The sequence below is a fragment of the Pithys albifrons genome, chromosome 28 (genome assembly GCF_047495875.1).
Source record: "Pithys albifrons albifrons isolate INPA30051 chromosome 28, PitAlb_v1, whole genome shotgun sequence".
Taxonomy (NCBI): domain Eukaryota; kingdom Metazoa; phylum Chordata; class Aves; order Passeriformes; family Thamnophilidae; genus Pithys; species Pithys albifrons.
Genome location: NC_092485.1, coordinates 4,627,167 through 4,636,599, shown reverse-complemented (window position 1 = coordinate 4,636,599; position 9,433 = coordinate 4,627,167). Strand labels below are relative to the sequence as shown.

The 9,433-nt window shown below is 49.5% G+C and overlaps 1 protein-coding gene across 1 annotated transcript; it reads right to left on the bottom strand.

Moving 5' to 3' along the window:
- Positions 1-3,449: 3,449 nt before the first annotated feature.
- Positions 3,450-9,371, bottom strand: FAM72A (family with sequence similarity 72 member A). The gene is made up of 4 exons (XM_071578640.1): positions 9,129-9,371; positions 7,476-7,553; positions 6,089-6,213; positions 3,450-4,597 (listed from the first exon to the last, which is right to left on the bottom strand). Exons 1-4 carry the CDS (start codon positions 9,278-9,280, stop codon positions 4,503-4,505), a joined length of 450 nt encoding a protein of 149 aa, XP_071434741.1. The 5' UTR covers positions 9,281-9,371; the 3' UTR covers positions 3,450-4,502.
- Between the last annotated feature and the right edge of the window lie 62 nt (positions 9,372-9,433).

Genomic DNA, 9,433 nt, shown 5'->3' with positions numbered 1-9,433 from the left:
CAAGCCCTGCTTTCTGCTGAGAAATCAATAGGGTGCAGCTCACTTGGCTGAGCTCGTGTCACACATGCAATGACAAGACAGCAAAGGGCTGAAATGCCCCCTGGCAGCTTGGAAATGCTGAGGCTTGTTGGGGAAGGGCATGGGGGATGTTCCCTGTTGAGAAGAGGGAATTTTGGGCAGTGCATCAACCCCCTGGAGTTAATTCCACCAGGGATGTTCAAGGCAGGCAGCCTGGCTGGTTCCTGTGTCCTGCAGGAATCAAAGAGCACATCTCTGTTCTATCAGTGATGTTTCTGTTTCTGGAATAATCTTCCTTCTTTGTAGGCTTTTTGTTTGATTAGAGGGTGTATCCTCTGGGTGTGCTAAAGCCTTGTGGAACTGCAGGAGCACCAGCACAGAGAGGGATCCTTGCCTGAGGCAGGGGGTGATTGGAGCGTGAGAGTGGCTGGAGGGAGATGATCCTCAAGTTCCCTCCCATCCCAAACCATCCTGTGGTTCCATGACAGTCTGTGCAAGAGTTGACTCTACTCAGACATAAAAATGCCTTTTGGAATGGGGAGAGGTGATCCAAAGCTGCAGGACAGGCAGGGTTCGGGGTCTCTTGGAGTCTTGGGACTAAGGAGTCTCTTTTTCAGGGTTCACCTCTGCTCTCTGGCTGCCAGTGGTGCCTTTCCTCAACCCCTTGTTTTCCCAGCAGCTCCTCCAAGGCTCTGTGCTCACAGCTCCTTGCACAACAGCCCCGTGGTGGTTGCACTCCCCTGGCCTGTGGACACTCCCTTAATCCAAATAATAGCACACAAAGGTTGTTTACTTGGCATTCAGGCTGTTCCTTGGGATATGCTTTCAGAAACCACACGGGCTGCAAACGTAATAAAATGTGTAACAACGACCTCTCATGCCAAAGTAATTGGGTGCTTTAGGATAAATGACCCTTTTAAATCACTTTCAGAAGTGTGTGCCAGAGAGAAGGGCAGAAAGGAAAAGGGAGCTCAGTAATTTCTGTCTCTTATCACAGGACTCCTCCTCCCATTCAAAGCCTGGGACTGCAGGTTCTGTCCTAGGAGAGGTGACCCAGCTGTCATCTGCTGCAGGTGGAGGAACTGCATTCCAGGCTGTGCGAGAGGAGTGGCTGAATTTCAGGTTGAGCCTCCCTGGGCAATCAACATATCGGTTTGTCCGACAGAGATCACGTTCTGATCTCACCACAGGGCGATGCTCCCTGTGGTTCCTCCTCTCACTCTCTGCTTGGCAGCTGCTCTGCATCCTGCCCTTGGCTGCAGCTCACTGGGAAAAGGATTCCTAACTGTCTGTCACTGAGGAGCACTTTGGGATGAATGGTGTTACAGAAGTGCAAGGTTATGATTGGGCATTAGGCTGCACAGGAATAAGGAAGAATATTTAAATGTACCTTTTTCCCTCCCTAGTAAGTCTTATTTAATATGGAGGGATATCAATTTGTCACTGTCTTGGTATGATTTTCCTTACCCTCCAGCTAATATTGTACATTACAGAGGAAAAAAAAAGGTTGGCCATCAATAACAGAGTGATTACAGGTCTCCTTGTGACTTAAAAATCAAATCAAAGCTAATTATTTTCAGTGGCTTTTGGAATTCTACTTCAGTCTCTGTGACCCTGAACCTCCAGGCCTGTGTTGTGCAATGGTGGAGCTGCTGGGCTCAGGTCTGGGCCAGGGGGTGGCAGATCCAACCCGTGGGCACCAAGGGATCAGCCCCAGAGGCTCCCAGTGCCAGGAAAATTGGGAGTCTTGCAGAAGCCCTGACTTGGAGTCTCACATTTAAGACCTTTTGCCTGGTGTTCAATCCCTTCTAAATAACCCCAGATCTGATTAGAGACACTGAAGTTCTTTAATTCCTTGCCTTGGGTGCCTCAATGAGCAGAAGCAAAAGCCTTAGGATGCAATTCTTGTTTTTCAGCCTTGTGACTTCAGTGGCTGCACAGCAAAGATCAGGTAAAACCTCCCTGTGAAATCCTCCCCAGAAGGAAGAGCAGCTGCCCAGCTCCTCCTGGATCAGCCTGACCTCAGGTCCATGGGGAAGCTGAACCCTGCTGATAAATTCATCTTGGACATTGTCTGTCCTGGTCTCTTATTATATCACACACTTTGCAACCATCACCTTCAGATTCCACTTTGTGTGTCAAGGAACAGAGAGGAAACAGCAGAGACCTGAGTTGTTTTATTTCCAGCACAGCTTTGGGTTGGCTGAAGTGCTTGGGAGTGTTTCTAGAAACACTGATCTGTTTCTGGGGCAGTTGTTTGGTGTTGGATCTGCCCGTGTTGTTAAACATCTCCCTGCAGGGGTGATCCTTGGAAACTCAACCCCAAACATCAGGGCTCTGTGAATAACCTGCTGTGGCTTTACCAGGAACTGCTTACTCAGTTCTCTCTTTCATTTCAGACAGAAAGAAGTAGCCCTAGACATGATTAATTTGGTGACATTCTCGAACCTGGGGCAATAGAGGATGTTTGTTTACTTTGTGTACAATACCTACAACTTCAGTGCCAACAGAAAAGGACTGAACTCACTGAAAAGTTGGCTCACATTTGAATTTCAAGCTGATGGGATGAACTGTATAATCAAAGCAGTCCAGGGTAGAACTTCCAGTTCTTTGTGTACAGATGGGGAGCAACAACAGAATCATGGACTTGTTGGGAAGAAATTACAGTTCTCTCATTCCCTGTGGGAGAACTGCCCTTCCCTTCCCTTCCCTTCCCTTCCCTTCCCTTCCCTTCCCTTCCCTTCCCTTCCCTTCCCTTCCCTTCCCTTCCCTTCCCTTCCCTTCCCTTCCCTTCCCTTCCCTTCCCTTCCCTTCCCTTCCCTTCCCTTCCCTTCCCTTCCCTTCCCTTCCCTTCCCTTCCCTTCCCTTCCCTTCCCTTCCCTTCCCTTCCCTTCCCTTCCCTTCCCTTCCCTTCCCTTCCCTTCCCTGCCCTTCCCTGCCCTTCCCTTCCCTGCCCTTCCCTTCCCTGCCCTTCCCTTCCCTGCCCTTCCCTTCCCTGCCCTGCCCTGCCCTGCCCTGCCCTGCCCTGCCCTGCCCTGCCCTGCCCTGCCCTTTTTCCCTGCCCTGCCCTGCCCTTTTTCCCTGCCCTGCCCCTGCCCCTGCCCCTGCCCCTGCCCCTGCCCTGCCAGGGAGCCATGGAGGGGATAAATGACAAGTGTTGAACTGGCAATAAGCAGGATTGTATTTGAACTGTTGTGTTCCTTATGCAGAAACAATCAGAGGTAATTTTAGCTCATGAATTCTGTTGGAAAAATCGTTGAGGTGTCACCTTGGAGCTTCATCCTGGAGCCCCAACGTGAACAGAAACCTGGCAAAAATTTGAATATTGAATTATGGAAGAGTTAACTGACTAAGGCTGAGAAACTGTCAGAGAAAAGAGAAAGTGATTTTTGGGGGTTGTCTCAAACAAATTCATAATACCAAAAACCTAATTATTCTATTATTTTAATACAAGATGCTCTTTTATTGTTTTGATTATCTGAGGTCGTTACACATCCATATTAATTACAGCCCTGAAGACTCTTTAGTCCAAAGCTTTTATTTCATGAGCAGACATAGCACAGGATTCAAAACAAGACATACACATACATATATATACCCACATATATTTAAACAAGGCAGGAGAGGTAGTACCATTAATTAAGAAATATATAACTTGCAGTAAAGACATAAGACAGTTCAGATCTGTCTTTGTTTCACCCCTTTCAAGTACCACAAGAGGCTCCAGAATGATTTATTCAGCATCAATCCAAATTTAAAAGTGTTCTCCGTTCTTTTATATGATTTTATCTTGAATTTTCTACAGGTGACCCTTCAGGTGAGCAGTTCAGAAGTCAAATATTATGTTTGTAACCACTCAGAAAATGAGCTTTGAATCCATTACTTGGAGGAACCAGATTGTTTTTATGCCTCAGGGTCCAAGGTTAGGCTTGAACACCAAATATTTGACCTGATCTCTTTTCCTTTCTATATAAAGCCCCAGTTGCATGGCTGAGTTGTGTTTTGGAGGGATGCCCACCCTCTAAGGGGGAAAATAACATGGAAAACAGGATTGGGTTTATTGGTGACCTGAAGAAAAGCTCCAGTGTTGCTCTGTTGGGCATTAAGACATTGCAGAATTTAGGTTTTGTCAGAGGGGGGAAAATCTGAACTTGATCTCTATGGAGACAAGATGCTGAAAGTATTGAGAGATGAAGATGGGAAGACTCTGCCAGTCCCCAGAGCACCTTTGGGAGCACCCTGGGGTGCCCTGGGGCAGAGAACAGGCTGCAAAGAGCAGGAGAAGCAGAGCAGCCCCAGCAGAAGATTCGAGTCTGGGGAAGGCTGCAGGGAAAGAGGAAGATGCTTCCCTTTTTTGGGATGGTTTTCCAGATTTCCTGTTTTGTGTTTTTTTTTCCCTGTTGTTTAAGCTCAGATGGGCCATCAGGAAAAACCAATCCAAACAGCAAGGCAAGAAATCCAGGGAAGAAAGTGGCTAATCCCATTTATCTGATGTACTCCTCCTCAGAGGTGCAGGAAGGATCTTCATCTGTGCTTTCCTCCAAATCTGGCAAGTTGCCCCAGAGCAAAACATTCACACCTGGTGGGAAGGAGGGAAAGAAACAGGGGGGGGGGGAGGAAGATATTTTTGGGTTGTGACTTCAATTTTAAATTGCACAACTGTCTATTTTGAGAGAAAATAATCACTGCTAAACCTGGTAAGTCACGTTCCTGATAAATATATATATTTTTTCTGGGTTTTTTTTCAAAGTGATCTGGGGAGTGCTGTTGTTGTTTGCAGCACAATTCAAAGACTAAACTCACAGAATTATTTCCACAGCTAATTCATGCAGCTATTGATAACCCCCTCATGGCTGATTTCTGTTTCAAACCATTGATCTGAGCCACAGGTGCCACTGAGGGTTCAGCCAGTGAGTTCCTCCCAGCTGCAAGGAGGAGAAGTGATTTGTCAGAAGGCTGAGAATTCCTGAGGACTCCAATCCTGCCAGACTCTTGGCATCCCACCAGCTCCCAGCTGAAGAAGCTGCAGCTCCAGCTAATGAGGACTCAGTTAGGGACGGTCAAAGTGACAACATGACTCACCCAAAAAAAGAGTGTCCCTTGGACAGCTGCCTGAGAGCCCAGGCAGGCCACACAAGCCACTATAAATAGAGTGTTTGTGCTGCCCCTGGGATTGCTGCAGAAACCCCTCACTTCTGGCCACACAGGGGGAGGGGAAGTTTTCTGGGGGAGATCAATTTACACGTAGATTTTCATTTCCAGCTCCCAGCAGCTCCCCCCAAGCAGTTTTTGAGATTAACACTTCCTTGTGCCTCCATATGTTCCCCTCCCTCCATATGCTTGGACTATATTGAGCTGCCTCGTTAGAATCAGCACTCGGAATCCAAGGCTGAAGGTTTGGGAAGGGAAGGTTTGGGAAGGGAAGGTTTGGGAAGGGAAGGTTTGGGAAGGGAAGGTTTGGGAAGGGAAGGTTTGGGAAGGGAAGGGAAGGTTTGGGAAAGGAAGGGAAGGTTTGGGAAAGGAAGGGAAGGTTTGGGAAAGGAAGGGAAGGTTTGGGAAAGGAAGGGAAGGTTTGGGAAGGGAAGGTTTGGGAAGGTTTGGGAAGGTTTGGGAAGGGAAGGGAAGGTTTGGGAAGGGAAGGTTTGGGAAGGGAAGGTTTGGGAAGGGAAGGTTTGGGAAGGGAAGGGAAGGTTTGGGAAAGGAAGGGAAGGTTTGGGAAAGGAAGGGAAGGTTTGGGAAAGGAAGGGAAGGTTTGGGAAGGGAAGGTTTGGGAAGGTTTGGGAAGGTTTGGGAAGGGAAGGGAAGGTTTGGGAAGGGAAGGTTTGGGAAGGGAAGGTTTGGGAAGGGAAGGTTTGGGAAGGGAAGGGAAGGTTTGGGAAGAGAAGGTTTGGGAAGGGAAGGTTTGGGAAGGGAAGGGAAGGTCTGGGAAGCGAAGGGAAGGTTTGGGAAGCGAAGGTTTGGGAAGGGAAGGGAAGATTTGGGAAGGAAAGGTTTGGGAAGGGAAGGGAAGGTTAGGGAAGGGAAAGGAAGGGAAGGGAAAGGGAGGGAAAGAGCCCAATGTGTTCCCCACCAGAAGGGTCGAGCCTGTGGATGCCAAGGACTGCCTGGCTGTGGAACATCCAGAGGTGGCCGTTGTTGCAGGACAACAGGCAGGGTTTGCAGGGAGAGATCACATGGTAACCAACAACGTTGCCACTGGAAAGACAAGTGAAATAATGAGCAGTGATGAAAAGAGAAGTTGGTGGCTTCTTCCAGCCCAAACTAATGACAAATAGCCACGTACCAGACCATTATGTAATGCTCCCATTTTGATTAAGTTCAGGGAACATGGTTAAACAAGTATCTTAAATATTTAGGGAACATCTGTCAGGAGTTACAGAATATCTGAGTTTGAGATCTTTGGCATAGAGAACCCCTTAGTAACCTAAATTGTGTAATCCAGATTAGTTTACATACCAACAAATGGTGGTGTATTTATTTCTTTTTTTCTGGGGGGGAGTCCTGTGATTCCACTGGAATCCTGTACAAGTTCAACACACACAAAATGCACCTGTACAGAAGCCCCTTGCATGGGAGAGAGTCAGAAGTAGGAGTAATGATGCTGAGAGTCATGGAATGGTTGGGATTAGGGGGAACCTTCAATGACCACTTTGTGTCACCCCCTGCCATGGACAGGGACACCTTCCACTGTCCCAGGTTTCTCCAAGCCCTGTTCAACCTGGCCTGGGACATTTCCAGGGATGGGGCAGCCACAGCTTCTCTGTCCAACCTGTACCAGAGTACTGAAGACTCATCTACTCCCCTTGACTGAAAACCAGAGCAACCACCTTTCTGCTTTCACGTACTCTGGTGAGATATTTCTGTTTCTTTACTTCCATCTAAAAAATAAAATACTGTGTTTCTATCCCAACCTCCCCCCGCCACTGTTTAAATCTGAACAAGGTAAAAGTCTTGATTATGAAGCTGAAAGGATCCTCTCAAATAACTGTTTGAGCCATTTGAGAGTTGTTGGTTTTACTCTTAAATATCAGGGATTAATAAGGAGGGTAAAAGAACTCCAAGAACTTCAGCGACAGCGCGTTCCATCTGCTCGCAACAACTCGATCTGCCAAGGGGATGTTCTATTAATTAGAAGATGAGTAACTGCTGCTTACAGGGGCCTTATTCACACAGTTATCTCAGTGCTGAAGCAGACATTTAATCAGGCAGGTGGCACACAAGCTTTCCCATAGCCTCAGACTCCTGACGAGGTTGTCACATTTTCACTGGGGACTCGCACACGAACAGACTGGCAGCAGTGCCCAGGAGTGCTGGGTTGAGTTTCTATCAAGCAGCATTAAATTTGCAACAGAGAATGAAATCTGTTCTTTCAGCCCTTAACTCTTGCACTGCAGGAGCCGACAGTGAGGAGGTTAAACTGCAGTTTGGAGTGCCAGTGGCACGGGCTGAGCTCTCACCACTTCAGACACGCGATGTTCTTCAGTTTGCACTTGCAGGTTTGGGTGAAATAGCAGCTCCCGATGAAATCAACAGTGCTGGGTGGGAAGAGAGGGAAGACACAGAGGCTGAGATGTGGCTGTGATCACAACTGGGATGTTTTAACAGCACAGGTCTGAAGGCACAACCGAGTGATGTTGCCACAAGTCACGGTGTAGTTCTAAACCTTCCCAAGAGCACAGGGTTCCATTTTTCTGTCTGCTCAGCCACACTCATATAGAAACCAAAAGAGACCCACGTGACATTGCAATGCTGTCACAAGGCCTCCCAAAATAGCCCAAAAAACAGAGTTTCTCTGGGTAATTGGAGACTTGCAGGCTTGGGCTGTCTGTCAGAAACCTGGTTACAGACATTGCCCCAGTTGCTGGCAAATCCCAGCCAAGAGACAGAGCAACACCTTAAAGGCTGGGACGTTTAAAACCAAACCTTTGATTTCTTATCTCCTTTTCAACCCATACTTTCTGATTACCATGTCATTTCACAACCTGATTTCCTTAGTATTCAAATCTTGGTATGGGAAAGCAGCTCCACATCCCACTGTGGGGAGAGCCCTTCTGGGAGCAGCGACAGATCAGGTTTGTTCTGTTTGCAGGGCTTTATTTCAAATTCTAATCCCTGCTTGGGGATGGAGCTGCAGGAGCTCCCCGTGGCTCCAGGGACTGTGGCATCCCTAGGAATGCCAAACCTGGGGTTTGGATTTGTCTGGCATGGCACAGCCTTGGCTGGGCTTGGCATCCAAGGAGATCATTGAATGGATTGGGTTGGAAAAGACCTCCAAGATCATCAAGTCCAACCCTTGGTCCAACTCCACTCCCTTTACCAGATCATGGCACTCAGTGCCACGGCCAAGCTCAGTTGAAAAACCTCCAGGGATGGGGGAATCCACCCCCTCTCTGGGCAGCCCATTCCAATCCCTGAGCACTCTCTCTGCAAAGAATTTTTTCCTGATCTCCAACTTCAGTTTCCCCTGGCAGAGCTTGAGCCCATCGTGCCCCCTTGTCCTATTGCTGAGTGCCTGGGAGAAGAGACCAACCCCCACCTGGCCAGAACTTCCCTTCAGGCAGTTCCAGACAGTGCTGAGGTCACCTCTGAGCCTCCTCTTCTCCAGGCTGAACACCCCCAGCTCCCTCAGCCTCTCCCCACAGCACTTGTGCTCCAGTCCCTTCTCCAGCCATTTTGCTCTTCTCAGTTGGGTTGGAAGAGACCTCTGAGATCATCAAGTCCAACCCTTGATCCAACCCCACTGTGATCACCAGCCCAGGGCACTCCGTGCCCTGGGCTGGTGATCACAGTGGGGTTGGATCAAGACGTGGTGGATTCTCTGTCTCTGGAGGTGTTTAAGAGGACACTCAGTGCCACATCCAGTCCCTTCTCCAGCCTCGTTGCTCTTCTCTGGCCCCGCTCCAGCCCCTCAATCTCTTTCCTGAACTGAGGAGATGGAGCTGAGGACTGAGATGGAGCTGCAAAGGGAGGGATGGGGAGGGAGAGCCGCGTCCCGGGGGCTGCTCCGCTGGTGACAGCGGGTTTGGAAGCGCTGGAGCCACAGTGTGACCCCGGCTGAGCCTGGCACTGCCAGCCCCGACCCCGCCCCGGAGAGCCCCCCCCGTGCTTACCCCGAGGGCGGGATATCGGTGGAGTAAAGGTGGGTGTCGGTGTCCGCCAGCAGCGCCGCCCGCATCCCGCGGGAGCTCAGCACCTGCCGGCAGAACCGGCAGCACAGCACCGACACGCACCGGTCCTCGAACGAGCAGCCGCTGGAGGACATGGCGGGTGCGATCCCGATATCGCGATCCCGATATCGCTATCCCGATATTCCTATCGCGATGTCCCGGTCCCGACCGGCGCCGCAACGGCCACGCTCCCTCCTGTCAGTTTGAATTCCCGGCCTCGCCCTCCCATTGGGCGCGGGAGGCCACGC